Source organism: Sapajus apella, unplaced genomic scaffold (genome assembly GCF_009761245.1).
Source record: "Sapajus apella isolate SASKATOON/1434 unplaced genomic scaffold, GSC_monkey_1.0 scaffold89, whole genome shotgun sequence".
Classification (NCBI taxonomy): Eukaryota; Metazoa; Chordata; class Mammalia; order Primates; family Cebidae; genus Sapajus; species Sapajus apella.
Window position 1 is genome coordinate 275,973 of NW_022437029.1, and position 20,477 is coordinate 296,449.

The 20,477-nt window shown below is 43.5% G+C and overlaps 1 protein-coding gene across 3 annotated transcripts in view; it reads left to right on the plus strand.

Moving 5' to 3' along the window:
* The window catches only part of NCAPH (non-SMC condensin I complex subunit H), a 38,908-nt gene that overhangs the window by 6,125 nt on the left and 12,306 nt on the right, over nt 1-20,477 (plus strand). For 2 of the 3 annotated variants that reach the window (XM_032255295.1, XM_032255297.1), the window contains exons 2-12: nt 1,038-1,290; nt 1,442-1,532; nt 2,162-2,254; nt 2,555-2,693; nt 3,479-3,603; nt 10,346-10,535; nt 11,787-11,878; nt 12,657-12,862; nt 17,123-17,271; nt 18,512-18,618; nt 18,974-19,096. In XM_032255295.1, the coding sequence (XP_032111186.1) occupies nt 1,038-1,290; nt 1,442-1,532; nt 2,162-2,254; nt 2,555-2,693; nt 3,479-3,603; nt 10,346-10,535; nt 11,787-11,878; nt 12,657-12,862; nt 17,123-17,271; nt 18,512-18,618; nt 18,974-19,096 (1,568 nt within the window). The remainder of the gene's footprint in view (nt 1-1,037; nt 1,291-1,441; nt 1,533-2,161; nt 2,255-2,554; nt 2,694-3,478; nt 3,604-10,345; nt 10,536-11,786; nt 11,879-12,656; nt 12,863-17,122; nt 17,272-18,511; nt 18,619-18,973; nt 19,097-20,477) is intronic. The other variant, XM_032255296.1, reaches the window with a different exon arrangement.

Here is a 20,477-nt window from a genome sequence, read left to right on the forward strand (position 1 = left end):
GCCTCAGCCTCCCAAAGTGCTGGGATTACAGGCATGAGCCACCATGCCCAGCAGCCCAGGCCGTTTCTGAGCTCCTGGCCTCAACTGATCCTCTCACCTCTGCCACCCAAAGGGCTGGGATTACAGGCATGAGCTACCATGTCCAGCCTTTTTTTTTTTTTTTTTTTTGGTTGTTATCTTTTAAATTAAGAGATTAAGCCAGTTTTCTTTTCTTCTCTTTTTTTTAAGCCAGTTTTCTTGAAAACTGCCCTGCGTTCTAGATTTGTTTGAGTGTTTCCTTGTGATATCATTTAACTTGTTCCTCAACCCCTTGTTTTTCTTATGAACCGGAAGTTAAAGATCTAAAGTTCTTTGGTTAAATTTAGGTTAAACATGTTTGGTCAAAATATTTCCTGGATGATGCTATGAATTTCATGTTGTGTCACATGAGGAGATGAGTTTCAGATTGATTTTTAGTGAGGCTATATTTGACTGGTTAATACCGTGACTGGTAGAGTTTTTATTGCAAAAGACATTTTTCCCTTTGCAGTTAGCAAGTAATCTGGATGATTCTCTGGAGCATTCTGTTTGTTTTATATGTCTATGTTGTTTTTTCTCTGTCTGCCTGCCAAGATAGGGAGGAGCTGGGATTAGAGCCCAGCCTGTCTGACTCTGTATCCCATATCTCACCCTTGTCTCAGCATCTGTCTCTCCCTTACCTGGCATTATGGGTTATATGCATCTGTTGTCCAGTTAGTTTATGAGCTTATCAGAGGCAGCAACGTTATATTATCCATCTTTATATCTGTGCAGTACTTATATTCACAACAGCTGCAGAGTGGATATTTGTCTGAGATTAGCAGGGAAGCATCAGAAACTTATGGCCTCCCTCCTCCAAGAAACACAAACTCTAGAGGTTCTAGTCATTAAGTATTAGAGTTGCAGAAGATCTTAGTGGGGAGTGTGTGGTGAACATCCACCCCTGTGACAGTCTCAAGTCTTCTTTGGATATAGGAAATATTCTCTTGAAGGTTTCTTGAGCAAGTGTTTTGTTCCAGCACTGCTAGCCACAATCAATAACTCTTCTTCAGAGACCCGAGAACAGCCACACAGTGCCTGCTCCCCTTCAGAGCGGGTGTTCCCGATGACCCTGCCCAGGAAGGCCCCTCTCAACATTCCTGGAACACCAGTCCTTGAAGACTTTCCTCAGAATGACGATGAGAAGGAGCGGCTACAGCGGAGGCGCTCTAGGGTCTTTGATCTGCAGTTCAGCACTGACTCACCTTGCTTGTTGGCCTCCCCGTCCAGCAGGTGAGAGGCTTCAGGGCTGGCTCTCCTTGAGGCACCTGCCTTGATGTGGGCTGTGTGGGTCCAGGTATCTCCATGAAACTTCATGGGTCTAGGTTTTGGAAATTTAAGCTATCATGGATTCTTGCCAGAGTTGTTTTTGTTTTCCATTTAGGAGTATTGATGTTTCAGCTACTATGCCTAAGTTTACAAACACGCAGATTACAGAACATTACTCCACCTGTATCAAACTATCCACAGAAAATGTGAGTATCTGCTGGTTTATTATTGAAGAGGTGATCCCTTGATAACAGGGGAAATCCAGCTATCTTGTTTATGTAGAGAATGTATGATCAATGATGATAATTCTCCGGTGAGTCATCTTAGTGCTTGTGATTTCCAGTAGTGCTGGTGGTTTTACTGTTTCCTCTGGACCCTTGGTGCTCCTCCTGAGAGGCTGCCTGCTATCTGCCGTGTATCTGGGAGGCAGCATGATGCATGAGTTAATAGTAGAGTTCTGGAGCTAGCCTGAGTGGGAGGCTACATGCTTGTAAGCTGTGTGTGAGCCACCCAACCAGTTTTGTTTCTGGGTCCTTCTCTGGAGAATGAGGATAGTGCCTGCCTCATGAAGTTATTTGGAGAGTGACTGAGTCCCTTTGTGGGCAGTGCTAAGAGCAGGGCTTGTACACAGTGAGCGTTCAGGAATTTCCCTAGCCTTGAAAATGAGGACATGCCTATGAGGATTTGGCTCTTGACAAGTGTTTTTGGGAAGAGATAATAGTGATAAGATGTGGGTATTCCTTTATAAATATTTAGCTTCCTCTGTTCATAGTAGTAGTATTTGCATGAACCTAGGCTATAAATAACAAACCTTTCTGCAATTTTCTGTTTTCAGAAAATCACTACCAAGAATGCTTTTGGTTTGCATTTGATTGATTTTATGTCAGAGATTCTTAAACAGAAAGACACCGAACCAACCAACTTTAAAGTAAGAAGGATGTCCACTTTCTCTTCTGAATTAAATGATGATTTCTACTACTTAACATAACACAATTGAATTCTGCAAATACATGAGAGCCTTCTCATTTAGACATTATGTTAATTTACTTTCTTTTCCTAAACTGATGAAATAGAATATATATTCTGTTTATTCCCTATCAGTCATAGAGTAATCTTTGTCATTGTCATTTACTTGGGGCAAGTAAGTATTTTGTGAAGCTCTCTGTGTTTTACCTGTTCAGAAGTTCTTTGTGCATCTTTGTGAGCACAGCTCTGATTGTTTGACTAGGTGGCTGCGGGTACTCTGGATGCCAGCACCAAGATATATGCCGTGCGTGTGGATGCTGTCCATGCCGATGTATACAGAGTCCTTGGGGGGCTGGGCAAAGATGCACCATCTTTGGAAGAAGTGGAAGGCCATGATGCAGGTAGGTAGATAGGGATTTGGATTTACCTGGTTTTTTTTAGGGCATACCAGGTAGTTATTTGAGTAATAGTAGAAGGTGGTTACAAGAAGTTAATGATCTCATTTTATTGAAGCAGGACATTTTTAGAACTATATATGGTCTTACATGAGAGGATACTCAAACACTAGAGTTATGTTTCCTTGAAAAAGAGAAGGGCCTTATAAAAGCATTTATATTTTATTTAGACCAGGTTGAGTAAACATCACCAACCAAGGAGCTTGTGATCTGGGGTGGGGGTCTTTGGAAACTGACTTGCTTAAGAAGCCAAATCTAACAGTTTGGTTTCTCTATAAGTTGCAGATTAAATATGCCTGATGCTTTGAGAGAACTGCATGTTTTTTTTGGTTTTTTTGAGACAGGGCTCACTTTGTCACCTAGGCTGGCATGCAGTGTTGTGATCTTGGCTCATGGTAGCCTCTGGCTCCCAAGTTCAAGCGATCTGCCTGCCTCAGCACCCCAGGTAGCTGGGACTACAGGTGTGCGTCTCCATGCCTGGCTAATTTTTGTACTGTTTTGTAGAGACAGGGTTTTGTCATGTTGGGCAGGCTGGTCTTGAACTCCTGACCCCAAGCGATCCATCTGCTTCAGCCTCCCAAAGTGCTTGGATTACAGGCATGAGCCACCACACCCAGCCTCACGTGTTTAAATTACGACCATTCTTTTGGGTTTTGAAGAACTTGAGTTAGTAAGTTTATCACATGCGTTAAAGCAGCCCTTGCAGTACGCAGTTGTATTTCTCCTTTCAGATGGAAGTGCTACTGAAATGGGAACAACCAAAAAGGCTCCAAAGCCAAAGAAGAAGCACTTACACAGAACCATTGAGCAGAACATAAACAACCTCAATTTGTCCGAAGCAGATCGGAAGTGTGAGGTGAGGAACTGGGTGCGCAGTGTGGTTTCTGACTAATTCAGAACCTTAGGGGCTGAGACTTGGCAGGGCTAAGGCTGCCTTGTTGGTATGTACCTGTTTAAGCCTCAAGGGAGTAAAACACTCAACTGATATCTCTGCATTATCATCCTTTAGCTTGATAGCAAAGACTAAAAGCAGTCCCTCAGTGTTTCAGAATGATTGGGAAGGAAGAGACTGCAAATTGCTGAGAAATCTAATTGATAAAAAGTTAATTTTTCTAGTAAATTTAGCAGTGGTTTCATTAGCTAACATTTAATGTATGCATAGTGACCACCATATGTTTCATTAAACCTGTAACCTATGTTAACTCATTTAATCCTCACAATGTTCTTGTATCATTTTAGGAAGAGATAACTGAGGCACAATGACTTGCCCAAAATGACATATCTGGTGAGTGAGGAAGAGTTGAAGCTAAGTGGTCTAGCTCCAGAATCCTAGCTTTAAGTTATCTGTCTAGCAAATCCTAAGGAATTTGCTTAAACAAATGGTACTGGAGCCCTCATTTATACTTAGCACAGTTAATTTAAAGCAAACAGAGGTTACTACAACTCTATTTTTAAATTCTGCTATTAAAAACATTGTTTCAGTGAACATCTTAATACATACTATCTTTGCACTCATATGGGAGAATAACTATAAGAAAATTCTGAGGCATGGACCCAGACCCTGGATAGGGGCATGCTGGCTGGTGCTGGTGTCTCAATAAGGCTGGTTGGTTCTGTGAGTGCCAAAATCTGCAAGTGGGGTTCAGCTGCTACTACAGGTGGGCCCTGCTGCAGCCAGGTTAGAACACTGCTGGGTTATGCTCTCCTAACATGCAGCCTGCAGAAAGGAGCAAGTGCCCTTGGAGCCTGCAGTCTCCCTCTAGTGCCCCTCTTGGTAGAGCCTAACAGGGAGTGCTGGCAAAGCTGAATGTCCCAGATCCTGCATCATAGCCAAGGAGAGAGGGTAGGCTTAGAGCTGAGAGGCAGTACCTTAGTAACTGGCACATGGTGAAGAGTCATGAAGATTACTGTCAAAAGGCTGTGGGGTGGGGAGATATATATATATATATATAGAGAGAGAGAGAGAGAGAGAGAGAGAGGGAGAAAGAGTGAAAACAAATGCGCAAAATGCTACCTATTGGGGAATCTAAATAGAAGTTTTACAGAGATTCATATTACTATTTCAACATTCTTCTGGTTGTAAAATTTTTTATGATAAATGGGAGGAAAGGACTGAAAACACTGAATATAGGCAGTTGTTTTGAAGAGTTTTGCTATAATTTGGAGCACAGTACTGGGAGAGCAAATGGAAGGGAAGGGAAGGCCAAGAGAATGGGAGAAATGACAGCATGTTTTGTTGATGGCAGCAGTCTAGTGGAGAAGGGATTATTGATGATGCAGCAGAAAGAAGAATTGCCAGGGTGATGTCCTTGAGCCAGTGAGAAGGGAAGGGAATGGACAGCACAGGTGGGGCTCAGCTGACAGGAGTGGGGTTTGGGTGCACCCATGGGGGAGCCTTCTGGAACTGTCTTAAAACAGGAAACCAGGTCATCAGCTGACAGTGAGGACTGGGGAGGAAGGCACTGGGGTGTGAGGAGAGGAAAGGGTAGGAAAGAGTTCTCTAGGAGATGGGTGAATAAATGGACTGGGGAGATATGGTGTTACTGTCAGAAAACTTAGGGTCTACTTGAAGGTGGTGGCAGATGGATTTAAAATGAGGTCAGTCAGCATGATTTTGTGTCTTTCTCCAGCCGTGATTAGCTGTGTGGGTACATTCATGGAGTAGGCAGAGAGTTGGGTTTAATATGGGATCCTGTTGAGCTGAGTGAATGGACACAGCTGGAAAGGGGCACTGGAGGTAAGAGCATATGTGAAGGCATGATTGCAATCACTGCTTAGGGAATTTTGCCTGGGAAGAGAGGGGACTGAGGAACAGTGGAAAGTAATATAATCAGTAGATTATAGGCCTGGTGGGGTCAAAGACTTCTTGGTGTTGGGGTCAAGAAGGTGTGAGCTGGAAATGGAGGTGGTTGTCAGAGAGGGGCTCTTAGAATTGAGCATATGGAGAGGTTGCAGTCACGGTTAATGACTCAACTCAGACAACAGGCAAGGGAGCAAATGGTGGAGGCAGGGTGGGGGTCTTACTAGGCTGTCTCAGAGTCCTGGGCTTCTTAGGATGAAGAAGAGGTTATCAGCCAAGAGACAGTATACTGGATGGATCAACATATGGATATTGAAATCAATAAGAGCTACACCAGGAATAAGTTTGGAGACTAGTAATGAGCCATGAACTAATACTGAGATCTTCCGAGAAGAGGGGCAGGTTGTGACCTGGGGATTGGATAATGACTACAACACAGATGTGGAGACAGTGGCAAAGGCTGATTTTGTACTTAGAGCTGGGGGCATTATCAATTGGGAGGGAATAGTTTGTTGCTATAATCATCTGGCCCACCTGTAGGCCATGGGTTGGAGTGCTGTGAAGAGAAAGCAGCCACTGCAGAGGCCCACAGGGGAAGTTAGTCCTCAGGCAGGTACCATGTCTCAATTGGAGCAGTGCCCCTCAGGCTTTTTTTTTTTTTTTTTAAATCACTTTTGACCCTTCAGATCCTTTTAGACATTTTGTGCCTACTTCTTCCCCTTAAAATGAAATACTAAGGAATAAGATTCTGTCAGTTAGGGTGGAGGTTAGAATAAGCAAACATTATTGTAACATCTAATATTTTTTTCCACCTTGCCTCTAGGAAACAATTTTCAACTGTTGAGTAAAATGAGAACATTTGAGAATACATAAATTAGGGCAAGTAGGTGGGGAGAATCCTCAGGAACAAAGTGGGCAATAGAGAGAATTTTGCTAATGACTGAGTCTAGAGAGCCCTGGGGAAATACCAGTTTTTGGGGCTGTGGTGGGGTGGGAGGTAGCATCAGAGGTCTGTAGATCTGAGTCCAAGAAATGTAGAATTGTGGGTATCTTGGGTCTTTTTGTGTGATTAATAAATAAGCCAGATAAAGGGCAACAGTGAGATGAATGCCAGTGTTCTTATAGCAGTCGGTAGTGGTAAGACTGAGCATGCAGGGGCTAGGGAGGTGGGGCCTTGCCAGGCTTATTCTGAGTGGTGACGTGAGCAGGGGATTGCTGTTCATGGGCAGGGAGGGGCCAGAGGAAGGAGAGTCACTGAGAATGCGGCCTGAAAGGGAGGGGAGAGGTGAGAGTGGCAGACTCTTGTGGGGAGAGAGAGTTGTATTTTTTCCTTATGTTGTGTGTCAGCTTTGACTGTGGGTGATGCCAGGTGTGGAGGCAGATGATGTAAAGTTCAGATCCAAGTTCCTCCACCTTAGCTGTGTGACCTGGGAAGAGGTGAGGTGTGACTCTCACTGTGTATACTGTAAAAACAAGAGAATGCCGACCCCACCCACATCTGGGTTTTATATTAGTGAATCTGTCAAGGTCTTTAAACATGGTGATATGCTACACACATCCGAAGTGGCATTATTTATTAGTCATAGGAATCCAGAAAGCCCTTTCTACCTTCCCTTCCCTGCCCCAATTCTCCTAATCTGGAATTTGTCTTACTGTTATTCTTTTTTTTTTTTTTTTGAGACAGAGTCTTGGTCTGTGGCCCAGGCTAGAGTACAGTGGCACGAAATTGGCTCACTGTAACTTCCACCTCCCCAGTTCAAATGATTCTCATGCCTCAGCCTCCTGTGTAGCTGGGACTGCAGCTGCATGCCACCATGCCCAGCTGTTTTTTTTTTGTTTTTTTTTGTTTTTTTTTGTATTTTTAGTAGAAGTGGGGTTTTACCATGTTGACCAGGCTAGTCTTGGACTCCTGATCTTAAGTGATCTGCCCACCTCAGCCTCCCAAAGTGCTAGGATTACAGGCATGAGCCAGTGCTCCCGGCCCTTACTGCCATTCTTGCTTTTGGTTCTGTAGTGAAATGTTCAAATCGATCAGGGATCATTAAGTACAGGATGTTTTCCAGTCATCGTCTTTCTTACCAGGTAGACTCAATTCTGGGAGCCTGAGGAAAATGGACTGTTTCTCAGGCCTGCATTAACCTTTCCCATGGTTATAAAGAGAAAAAGAGAGAGCAGCAAGCAGGGCTGCTTCCTCTAAGCCTGATATTGACAAGCTGTGGTATGTTTATGCCAAGTGAAATGAATACTGTCATGAAGAAATGCCAAATATTCCAATCCTAGAAAGCTTTTTTTTTTTTTTTTTCCTCTGTAAGCTGCTGTAAACTTGTACTCACTAAGAGTATGGAAGATAAAAAAGGGGAATGGATTGTCATAAACAGAATTTAAAGCTTCAACTGTTTATTAAACTCTCATTTTCTTTTCTTTTTAAGATGGAGTCTTACTCTGTCACCCAGGCTGGAGTGCAATGGTGCAATCTCAGTGCACTGCAACCTCCACCTCCTGGGTTCAAGCTATTCTCTTGCTTCAGCCACCGAAGTAGCTGGGATTATAGACATATACCACCACGCCTGGCTAATTTTTGTATTTTTAGTAGAGGTGGGTTTTTGCCATGTTGGCCATAGTGGTCTTGAGCTCCTGACCTCAAGTGATCTACCTACCTCGGCCTCCCAAAATGCTGGGATTAAAGGTGTAAACTCTAATTTTCTTGGAGATCAGAAACCAAATGTGCAGATGTATCTAGACCAGTTGGGAGTACTTTTTAATATATGAGCTGATCTCTTTTGGATATAGCTCTTTAGTGTGTGCAAAACAGTTGCCATCATAGGGGATTCAAACATGATTATGCTTCAGTTCTTTATACCAAGAGATGATGAATGCAAGGAAAGTCAAGGTGCATACTATAGGAAACCAGAGTTGGTAGGGCTCTGAGTTTATGGAACAGGCAAGACTTGTACTGAGCCTTGAAGGAAGACTAGATGTCTGTCAGGTAGGGATCACCAGGGAGGTGGTTCTAAGCAGAGGTATAAGCAAAAACCACAGCACAGGAAGATTCTGTTTAGGAAGCTGGAGAGTGTACAAATTTGGCTAGAGCCAAGGATTTACTTATTAGAACTCACCTAAAGACACCTTGAACTTTATAATTTAGTGCATTCCAAGGCCTTTTATTATGGTCCTTGCTTACTATGGACCCTTGTTTCAGAAGGTTTCAACTACTCAAACTACATAGTCAGCCATAATTCATTATCCCATTGAATTGCTTAGGGATATAAATCCCACTGTTCTCACACATGGTATAATTCTACACACAAGTGAGGAACATTATCATAGTGTTTTCAGCTTTAATGTGGGTCAATGTACAGTTTCCATGTTGGCTCTGAAGGGCTGAGTATAATTCCATTAACTACCTACCCAAGACTTATAGGGATACAAGGCTCCAGGTGGGAAACCATTACTCTGGATAGCATTTGAAAAGGAAATAGGAGTAACAGCACTGGTATTTTTAGAATGGGAATTGTGAGAAGCCAGAGATAAGGATCATATTGCTGGCCCTGGGGATGGAAAGATGCACTGGGAGGAAACCAACCTGGTCGTATGGCTGCCTGAGGGCTAAGGAGACAGGAGAATGTGGAGATGATGCATGTGCTGCTCTGGGACAAACAATGATGTGACGGGCTTATGAGATGGCAGGATTTGAACCTGAGTTCTGATGAGCTTGGATCCCGAGCTAAGGGGGCCAGGGAAGAGCCAGGGAACCATATCTGTGTTGTTCTATCCAAGTCCCACTCTCTCCCTAGTAGCCATGTTCTGAGACATTGGGAAGACCTGTGAACCCCATACCCAACCGCATGTCCTGTCTCAAGGTCACCTGCAGAGTCTCGGGGGCTTCTGTCCTCTTGCTACACATTTTTGTGGCTTGCCCTGTCTCTGTATGCCCAGTGCCTTCCTTTGCCTTTGGGCTTGGTGTCACATGGCCATGCCACTCCTCCTAACCCAGCCTTAGGGACCTGCTTACAACCTCTCTCAGGTTTTGCCCAGCCAGCTAGCCCTACTGACTGTGTCTATCCTTTGCCTGGATAACTTGGGTATGTTCTTCCAAACCTCAGAAGGTATTTCTGTTCAGAAAAACAATAAAGCCTTGTGATTAGCTCTATCACACAGGCTTTTTAAGCCAACAGAATTTGTTAGTGACTTATAAAAGAAGACCAACAGCAAGGATACATGTCCAGGTGTATTATAAAAAAGCCATTTGACACAGTGTACACTTGCTACTACATACTGTCTTCTGGAACAGTATATGTTTATTCATCTGACTATAACCTTTTGAACTGGGATTTTACCTGATCAATCAGAAAGCCACTTTTGTTGGGTACGGTGGCTCACACCTGTAGTCCCAATAATTTGGGACGCCAAAGTGGGTGGATCACTTGAATCAGGAGTTCGAGACCAGCCTAGCAAGCATGGTGAAACCTCATCTCTACTAAAAATACAAAAGTTAGCCAGGTGTAGTGGCACATACCTATAATCCCAGCTACTCAGGAGGCTGAGGCCCAAGAATCACTTGAGCCTGGGAGGCAGAGGTTGCAGTGAGCTAAGATCGTGCCACTGCACTCCAGCCTAGGTGACAGAGCAAGACTCCGTCTCAAAAAAAAAAAAAAAAAAAAACACTTTTGACCATGTGCAGAGATATTTCATTCCAGTGTATACACCTGCTACTGAGCAGGGCCAAATGCATATGAGTTTATATTTCTCTTGGCCACATATCATAAATCTTCCTTTTCTTCTCTCTTTCTGTGTTCAGATTGATCCCATGTTTCAGAAGACAGCAGCCTCATTTGATGAGTGCAGCACAGCAGGGGTTTTTCTATCCACTCTACACTGCCAGGACTATAGAAGTGAGCTGCTCTTTCCCTCTGATGTCCAGACTCTCTCCACTGGAGAACCTCTCGAGTTGCCAGAGTTAGGTTGGGTAGAGATGACAGATTTAAAAGGTAAGTACAAATGATGCCTTTCACCAGAGCATTTCGGTCATTGGGGAATTTTTTACATAACCACAATAAGCTCATCATGCCCTTATGTTGTTTAAATTACCCAGAAGTTTCCTGGGGATGCCAAATTTGATATCCTTTTGGGACTGCTTAGCAACCCACTCACTTTTGTCTTCTCTGCAGCATGGAGTCTAAAACAGTAAACCATTGCCTCTTGGTCTCAATACCTTAGGTGCCCACTGTTTGCAGCCAGCTCTCAGTCACATTTTGGAGCCCGGGATTCCTCCTGGAGTGTCCGAGTTTGTACTTGGCAAGGGGACTTAGAGAGACCTTTGCCCAGTTAGGGAGGCTTTGTCCTTATTGCTCCCCATTGGTGGCTCTGAGGAGAAGAGGGCATTGTGAATTGTTTTGAGACTTCTCTGTGGCAGTCTAAGAACTGATCTCTCCTATTATCAGTCCCCATTTTAGTGTCCCTCCCATTCTACACCTCCACCCCTGAGCTGGGGAATCTCCTCAGGACTTTGTAAGGAGGTGCCAGCAGGTGGGAAGGCCAGGTGCTTGCAGTAGCTACACTTGGGCTCCCAGAAAAGCTGCCCCCTTCTGCAGATTTCCACTACAGTGTCCGTATTCTTGCCCAGCTTCATCTCAAGTGTGGTCATTTTTACACATTGAATGAAATTGATACTCCTCTTCCAGGCTGTGTAGTTGTTACAGCTCCCATTCTTATTCTTTCTATTCTTGCCTCAATTTTGCTTACTATAACTTTTATGCTAACAATCTATTTTCCAAATTTGTGTTCTCATCTGGGGCTCTAATTCTCTGAGGTAAGTCTTCTCTAGTTAGTTTAGTTTGGGACTAAAAATAAGTTAAAGTACTGTTACATGATGGCCTATGCACTTAATGTAGTTTTAAGATGAAACATTGGATTTCCCAGCTATAACAGGTCACAGAGTTCATTTCAGAATCAAAAGTCTGTGCTTTAGGTTTCTCCTCTGGTATTTTACTAAAATTTTTGCAAAGACAGTGCATAGCCTCACTCCAGCATACGTATGGCTTATGTATCCGCTCACTCCCAGGAGTGTCAGGGACACAGAGACTGGCAGCCAGCCAGCCACTGATGATACTTGAGCCTTTGCTGGAGAACAATGAGGTGACTGTGCTTCTCATCTCTTGTGCCACTTGGTGTCATTCTGAAGGAAGTGAGGAATGCACTTGACTTCTAATCTCTCTTTGTGATCTTGCTGTCCTCTCCAGCGCCCTTGCAGCAGTGTGCAGAAGATCGCCAGATCTGCCCTTCCCTGGCCGGGTTCCAGTTTACTAAATGGGACAGTGAAACACATAATGAGGTGTGGTCAACTTTTAGTAGCTCATGGTTTCAGTCAGTTGGCTCAAGATTGGGTCCTGCCCAATGGGAACCAAAACTGTGGCATCATCTTTATTTAGCCAGGAGTACAGAAAATATTTCCTTTGGCACTTTTGTAGGGACAAAAACCCTGAGGGAGGAGGGGTAGGGTTGTGAACCCCAGCAGGACTATTCTAGAGGTAAGTGAGTTCCAGGATCAGCTTCTCCCTCCTCTCCTGCTTCCCTAATGTAAAGCGGCCCTGGCATTAATGGGTGAACATTTATAATTAGATTTACTTTTGAACATGGTTATCCCAGTGGCCTCAAATCTCTTAGGTGGCTGTCAAGCTTGAGGAATTTCCTGCTGTTTGGGATTGAGTCCCTTGGCACAGAGTTTCCTGAGAAATTGTCATGTGTAGAGCTTTCCTCTGTGTATTTTTAGCATGGCCCCCTTTAGCCTACTTACTACAATTTCCAAAGTAAATGGTCTCCATGGAAAACTGTTTTCTATAAACATGTAGTTAATGGATACAGATTCCTGTTTCGTATTTTACAAAATGTGCCTGACAACAATGCAGCTTCATCCTGTGCTGCACAATATAAACTTCCTCCTCACTGTACTATTGTGAGAATCCTGGCCCAGGCAGGCAGGGTATGGGGAAGGGTGGCTCAGGGAAAGGAGGCTGGATGCTGAAATTTAAGGGTGAGAAGGCCATCCCTCCAGTGGTGAATTGAAGTGGTTATAAGAATGAGAATTAGAGAACCCTCTTTTGTTCCTCCAGTCTGTGTCAGCCCTGGTAGACAAGTTTAAGAAGAATGACCAGGTATTTGACATCAACGCCGAGGTTGAGGAGAGTGACTGCGGAGACTTCCCTGATGGGTCCCTGGAGGATGACTTTGATGCCAATGATGAACTTGACCACACTGCAGTTGGGGATCATGAAGAGTTCAGGAGCTGGAAGGAACCCTGCCAGGTTCAGAGCTGCCAGTAAGGCTCTCAGAGTCACCGAAAGTGTTTCCATAGGAGTTTTCCATTGGTTCTTTTTTCTTCTTTTTCTAATTTAAAAAAAAAGTCCTTTTTTTTCCTTTTTTAAATAGAGATGGGCATCTCACTGCGTTGCCCAGGCTGATCTTGAACTCTTGGGCTGACGCGATCCTCCTGCTTTGGCCTCCCAAAGTGCCAGGATTACAGGTGTGAGCCACCATGCCTGGCCTCTGTCAATTCTTAACATTTCCTGCTGGAAACTGATTTCCCCTATTATCAATCCCCTATACTTGACATATTGGCTTGACAGATTTTGGCATCCCTCCCGTTCTACGCCTCCACCCCTGAGTTGGGGAATCTCCTTAGGATGTTGTAATGAGGTACCAGCAGATGGGGAGGCCAGGTGCGTGCTGTGCAGTAGCTACACTTGGGCTCCCAGAAGAGCTGCCCCCTTCTGCAGATTTCCACTGCAGTGTCAGTACACTCGCCCAGCTTCATCTTTGCCTGCTGGCGTGATTGAATTTGATATCTGATTGGCTGGGCTGGTGTGCTGTGTCTTACACGTCAGCTGAGCCTTTCTGACTCAGAGAAATCACACCTGGCTTTGAATGTCAGCTTAGCCACTTTGGTTATAAAACTGACATTGCAGGAGTTTGTACAGATTAGAACAATGTAAAGTGTTTGGAACAAAGCACCTGGGATCTAGTAGCTACATCAGTTACCACATGCATTTTGGTAGCACAGAGCATGCTCCCTTTGTACACAGTGCTTATAGTGTGGTTGTTGGTGACTCTAAGCCACCACTATGCCACCTGAAGGGTAAGCAAGTGGGGGTTAGGCAGTGTTGGGTTACCAGATGGGTAGATTGGGGATGAGCAAGGCAGGGAAAACAAAACCAACCAATAAAATTGAGCATATTTGGAGGAGGAAAAGGAGAATTGGTTTAATAATTTAAATTTTTGATTACCCTAGTAAACATCATAAAAATAACCAGAATTTGGTCGGCCTTTATGTACTTAATAGATTATTGTTTTAATTCTAAATATGATTTGGAAGCAGGGTCCCACAACCCTTTAGTATCATGGTCTTGTAAAGGTCTTGAATGGGCCTGGGGGCAGGAGATTCCATGAGATGAGAGTGAACAGTCCCTCTGTTAACTCCTGTCTATAACAGAGCTTTGCAGGCCTGGGATTGGGGACAGCCAAGCTGGCTTCGTTTGAATAAAACAGAAGTTGCTTAGTGTAATTTCCTATCATAACAAAAATCTGTTGAAGAGCCCTGCTTGAATATCTTTCCTAAGCTCTTTTGTCTGCCCTTGTTATAAACAATTAAACTGATAATGTCTTTTAATTATCAGTAGGAATCTGAGGGGGCTGAGCATGTGGCTTCTCAGGGTGCCACTGCCCATCCAGGCCCAGTAGCACCCTGCTCTCCAGAATTGTACTATTCACATGGCTGCGATTTTGCCCCATTCTCATCCTGTCTAAGAATGGGGAAATGATAGATTGATGGGATGAACTCTTATAAAAATGTCATTTTCAAATATCAGAGAAAAGCTATCACTTTCCTTAAATAGTGAGGAAATAGACATCTGAGGGACTGACAGTAACAAAGGGCTTCCATGATTTCATTTGGTTTCTGGAAGATGTTTTCTGCTGGTTATTTTGAACAAGTGTCTCCACTCCTCTCCCCTATTCCAAACAGCACAAAATCTTAGACTCTATTCTACCTAGTGCATTAGGGGCAGAAGGCCGCGGTTCTAGTCTCAGGTTTTATCCATCCGTAAATCCCCTCCCCTTGCCACATTGCTGGCCTTTCCTGGGAGTTCAGTGAGTGTTTGATCTGGAGTAGACCTGACTCTGCTGTGGATAGTTGTGAGATGTGGGGCAATGTTATCACCCTTTGTGGTCTTTGTTTTCTCATCCATAAAATGAAGGGTTGGGACCAGGTGATAATAGCAATATCTGATATTTACTGATTTCCTTATTATTTGTGCAAGATGCTATGCCAGGTGCCTTATGTGTGTTATTTCACATAATTCACATAATATCTAAAATTAGTTATTTTATCCTTGTAGCAACCCTATAATTGGGTCTTGTTAGGAGGCTCAGAGAGTTTAACTAATGGGGTGGAGCTGGTTGTCACCCAGCACCTTTGACCAGTCCTGGCCACACATCATGAGCCTTGGATGGCAGGTTCCAGTCCACACCGCTTGAGAATCTCAGTGGATACAGAGAGCCAGATATCTCATCACCATCCCTGGGTGATTGTGTTCTACACCCAGGGTTGAAAACAACTGTATTCTACTGAAAGGTCTTCTGGGGCCTCTGGCTGAAGGTGAGGTGGGGCAGTACTGAGTGATAAATACCAGTGTTGTGTAGATGCCTCATGTTATTGATCCCTGCATGGCAGCACATTGACAACTGCACAGCCTAAGAAGTGGAGCTCTTTGTGCACATGCATTGGTAAGGATTGTCTGCAAAATTGCTTGACGTCTAATAGTGAGCTCCCTCTCTTTGTGCATCAGGTAGCAGCAGCAGTCCAAGAACACTTGGAGCCAAGTGTTCTCTGTATTCTCTGACCAACCCTTCTGTAGTACCAGTGTGCTTTATACTGCAGTCGTTGTGGTTAAAGCCTTAATCGGGTTAGGGCCCAGAGCATAGCCCACTCCACGCACGTGAGAATGAAACATTTGGCTGCATGCTGCCTGATGTGCCAAGCCAGCTGGGAAGAGACCTTATCTTGCCAGTGGTAGGACACTAAATTGAACCATGGCTAAATTGAAGGAGGCACCCTGTGATATTATGGGGAGGGGATAGAAGAAATAAAGAATTTCCTTGGAGGGACTGGAGATGTTTGAAGTGGGCAGCCTTGAAAAGCGGTTAGGCTATTTTGGACTATAGGTGGATTTATTTAATTGTTGAGTGGTGAAATTGGGACTGGTAGGATGCCTGTATTGAATTACTACAGTTCAAAAAGCCTGCAGTGCCTCTGTTCCCCTCCATCCCCAGAATCAGGCGTGGGAGCCATTCTTTCTAATAGAAGAATATCCATCAGAATGGAGTGGGAATGCTATTGAAACTGTCTTCCTTCTCCCTCTAGAGTTCACAATGCAGTGCATTTGTTACTTAATAACAGGCTACTAGGCATCAGATTCTGTTATAGCACTAGGTGTTACAAACTAGAAATGTGCTTTTTTTATAGCATATTTTAGTTTTTTTAGTTAGGTTTTAATTACACAATAACTATACAAATATAATCTTCTGTTTTTGTTTTTTAAAATTCTGTAAAGACAAAATCCCCTTTTAAAAGCCTTTTTAGCTTATTCCATATGGCTTATATAAACAGAAATTACATGTGTGCTCAATACAAATACAAAGCCAGTCTGTCTGAAACTTCTTTGTTACCTTACCTTCAGAGGGCAGTGCAGGAGCACCAGCATGCTTTCTGACTTGTCGGAGCCCTTTAGGAGAAAGCTTGTAACTTGTAGAAAGAGTGAAAAAATGGCTGGGCATGGTGTAATCCTGACACACCTGTAATCCTAGCACTTTGGGAGCCTGAGGCAGACGGGTTGCTTGAGGCTAGGAGTTCAAGACCATCCTGACCAACATAGTGAGACCCGTCTGTATTTTTTAAAAATGTAGAGAGTGAAAACCCAAACCGAAACTGCCATGCTGGACTGACCGCTTAAACACGGCAAAGAATAAAGCTGGATGACCTAACATATAAGGAGGCGCCCAAAGCGTTAGAGGGACAAGATAATTAGATGAACATTTTTTTCACTTTTAGTAGGAACTATAGTGGTATCTTTCGGAGCCCTCATTTACGGAAGGATGGTGAAGAAAGAATGAGGGAAGAAAGAATGTCATCTTGTATGGCAAGAAGCCTGTGTGTGGAAAGACCCTGAGGCTGGGAGTAAGGGAATTGTGTCCAGCTCCCAGCTCTGGCATTTTACTAGCTGTGGAGTCTCATACAAAAATTGAGTTCTCTGTACTTTTGTCATCTTGTCTCTCAAATTAGGTAGACTAGCATTTTATGATGCACTTTGAAATGTCCAGAGAACTTGTATAGATATAATTATATTGTTATTAAGGGAAGCAAAAGTACTTGAGAAGTAAAAGGGATTATTAATAACGAAGTATTTGTATTGGACTCACTCTTAGAACTGCAGCTCATTTGTGGACATGTGCTGCTTCATATGTAAAGGCAGCATTGTAATATATGTATTGTACATATACAAATATGATTTCATGTATGTTACAGAGAAGAAATTATTTCCCTTGGGGATGGAGACATCAGGACCATGTGCCCCCTTCTGTCTATGAAACCTGGAGAATATTCTTATTTCAGTCCTCGGACCATGTCAATGTGGGCTGGCCCGGATCACTGGCGCTTTAGGCCTCGACGCAAACGTATGTAATTCTAGGTGGAACTTTAAGAAAAGAAATAGTGTAGGTGACTGCCAGTCATCAGTTAGCCAAGGAAGGAAATGCCAGTCACAGCCCTGTTGTGTCTCTGAATAAGCTGAGGAAGCATACAGATGAGCCAGCCTGCTGGTTGTTCAGTTTGCCTGGCCTGGGTTGAAGGGACAGTAAAAATGGAAGCCTCTAAGTGAGAAGAGTAAGTACTGGAGTTAGGAGAACTGGGCTCTTAGCCCCACACTGCTCCCTAGTATCCATATGACTTCACTCAGTGGCCATGGGTGGGCATGACCACCGGGCCCTAGAGTGCACACAGGAGCTGCTGCACACGCCTGCATTTTGTAGAACTCCAAAGGCCTGTACCAACCTCATGTGTTTTGCATTGTCTTTTTGAAAGAAAAGGATAAACATCTGTTATTTTATATTTTGTTTTTCTTTAGACAGGGTCTTACAGTGTCACCCAGGCTGAAGTGCAGTGGCGAATCATGGCTCTCTGCAGCCTGGGCTTAAGCATCCTCCCACCTCAGTCTTCTGAATAGCTGGGACAACAGGGTCATGCCAGCATACTCAGTTAATCTTTAAATATTCTGTAATGATGGGATCCCGCTTTGTTGCCTAGGCTAGTTTCGACTCCTGGCCTCAAGGAGTCCACCTGCCTTGGCCTCCCAAAGTGTTAGGATTATAGGCATGAGCCACTGCACCCAGCCAAGCATATGTTTCTGATGTGTTTTTTTTTTTTTTTTGAGACGGAGTTTCACTCATGTTACCCAGGCTGGAGTGCAATGATACGATCTCGGCTCACCGCAACCTCCGCCTCCTGGGTTCAGGCAATTCTCCTGCCTCAGCCTCCTGAGTAGCTGGGATTACAGGCACGCACCACCATGCCCAGCTAATTTTTTGTATTTTTGGTAGAGACGGTGTTTCACCATGTTGACCAGGATGGTCTCGATCTCTTGACATCGTGATCCACCCGCCTCGGCCTCCCAAAGTGCTGGGATTACAGGCTTGAGCCACTGTGCCCAGCCTCTGATGTGTTTTCTTAGCCAAAACACAAATTATAAGTTTAGGATGAAAAGAGGGTGTGTGATTGAGTATTCCTACTGTTGCGATGCTCAGACACAATGCTGCCTTTTGGTTTTGAACCTTGATAAGGCTGTCAGCAGATCTTGTGAAATGAATAAATAGTTTAGGCCATAGAAGTGAAGTGTTGACATCTGTGTTCACTCTACAGAAGATGCTCCCTCCCAATCAGAAAACAAAAAGAAGAATACAAAGAAAGATTTTGAAATTGACTTTGAAGATGATATTGACTTTGATGTATATTTTAGAAAAACAAAGGTTTGTATTGGATTTATTAGGATTGTCCTTTCTTAAATTACTCTTCACACTCCTTTTTCCCTTTCAGATGTGACTTTTTAAAAATTCCTTATAAATTTAGCTCTTAGAGCAAAGATGGTTTTATTTTTCCTTATTCCCTAGAAGCACTATTGAGAAATAGTCCTAAACTCAGTGGCAGAAAGAATCAAATTTAGAATAAAAAGAATAATGCTAGCAAAATAACTTTTTTTTACATAAAACTGTGAGACTGATGATAGACTCATGCTGCCCAAACTCTTCCCAAGTTGCTTTAAAAAAATTAGATGTTTTGACCATTGTTAATATGCCTAAAACACTTTTTTAAAAAAATTAATAGGCTGCTACTATTCTGACCAAGTCCACTTTGGAGAACCAGAATTGGAGAGCCACCACCCTTCCTACAGATTTCAACTATGATGTCGACACTCTGGTCCAGCTTCACCTCAAACCAGGTACCAGGGTAAGCCTATTCCTTGGTTCCTTTAAGCACACAAGTTATCAAGTGGCTGATAGTGTGACGGTTAGGCAGTACCTTTGAGGAAAGGGGAGAGTGTGAGGAGGGGTATGTGTTAGCCAGGGGGTGTTACCAGAAAATCAAATAGATAAGGCAAAGAAAGCTAAAAGGAAAAGCTTATAGGATGGATGCACGGTAAAGACTCGGAGATATTTTGCCTGGCTAGAATACTGGACACTGAAGCCTCCACGGGAAATTAAGTGGGGCAGTGAGTGTAGTCTTTTGGTGAAGTTTCAAAAAAGTTTTAGTTATTTCTTGATTCCTTCGCTTTCTCTCTCTTTCTTTTTTTTTTTTCGAGATGGGGTTTTGCTCTTGTTGCCCCAGGCTGGAGTGCAACAGCATGATCTCGGCTCACTGCAACCTCTCCCTCCTGGGTTCAAGCAATTCTCCTGCCTCAGCCTCCCAAGTAGCTGGGATTACAGGTGCCTGCCACCAGGCCTGGCTAATTTTTTGTATTTTTAGTAGAGATGGGATTTCACCATGTTGGCCAGGCTGGTCTCAAACTCCTGACATCAGGAGATCCACCTGCCTCAGCTTCCCAAAGTGCTGGGATTACAGGTGTGAGCCACCATGTCTGGCCAATTCCTTCACTTTCTCATTGAAGTTGTGGATTTACTTACCCAGTGCTTTGTACAGTGAGGTTGCCTTACTCACAATTCAAGTCAAAGCAAGCCAGGGTGACATATGGGCTCACATCCTCAGGAAGTCTCCTAGGCCTAAACAGGCTGCCGGAGCTCCTTCTAAGACTGTCACATGGAGTCTTCTGGATTACCTGGTGTTGCACCCTGATTACTGCCTCCTTCATTTGCCTGGGGCTCTCCTCGCATGTCCCTGCTGATGGGGTAAGCAGTGGTTGGTGTAAACTCCATGCCCTTCACATCCTCTACTTACTTACATTATTGGTTGTCCTACTCTCATGGAGTGTATCAACACTTTATAGGTTCCTCTTTATTTTGCCTGTTTTCCCACAAGATTTTAAATATATATATATATATTTTTTTTTTTTTTTTTTTTTTTTTCCTGAATTGATTGATACTGCACATTCTATTTAATTTTTTTTTGTATTTATTTAATTTCTTTAGAGACAAGGTCTTGTTCTATTGCCCAGGCTGCAGTCCAGTGGTACAATTAGAGCTCTTTGTAACTTTGAACTCCTGGATTCAAGCAGTCCTTCTGCCTCAGACTCCCAAAGTACAGGGATTACAGACGTGAGCTGCTACACCTGGCCTCACATTCTGTTTTTATAAACTAAGATATGGTTTTTTTTAAATCAATATTATTTAGTTAATAGAAATACTCTCATAAACACAGAAAGAGATGCAAAGTC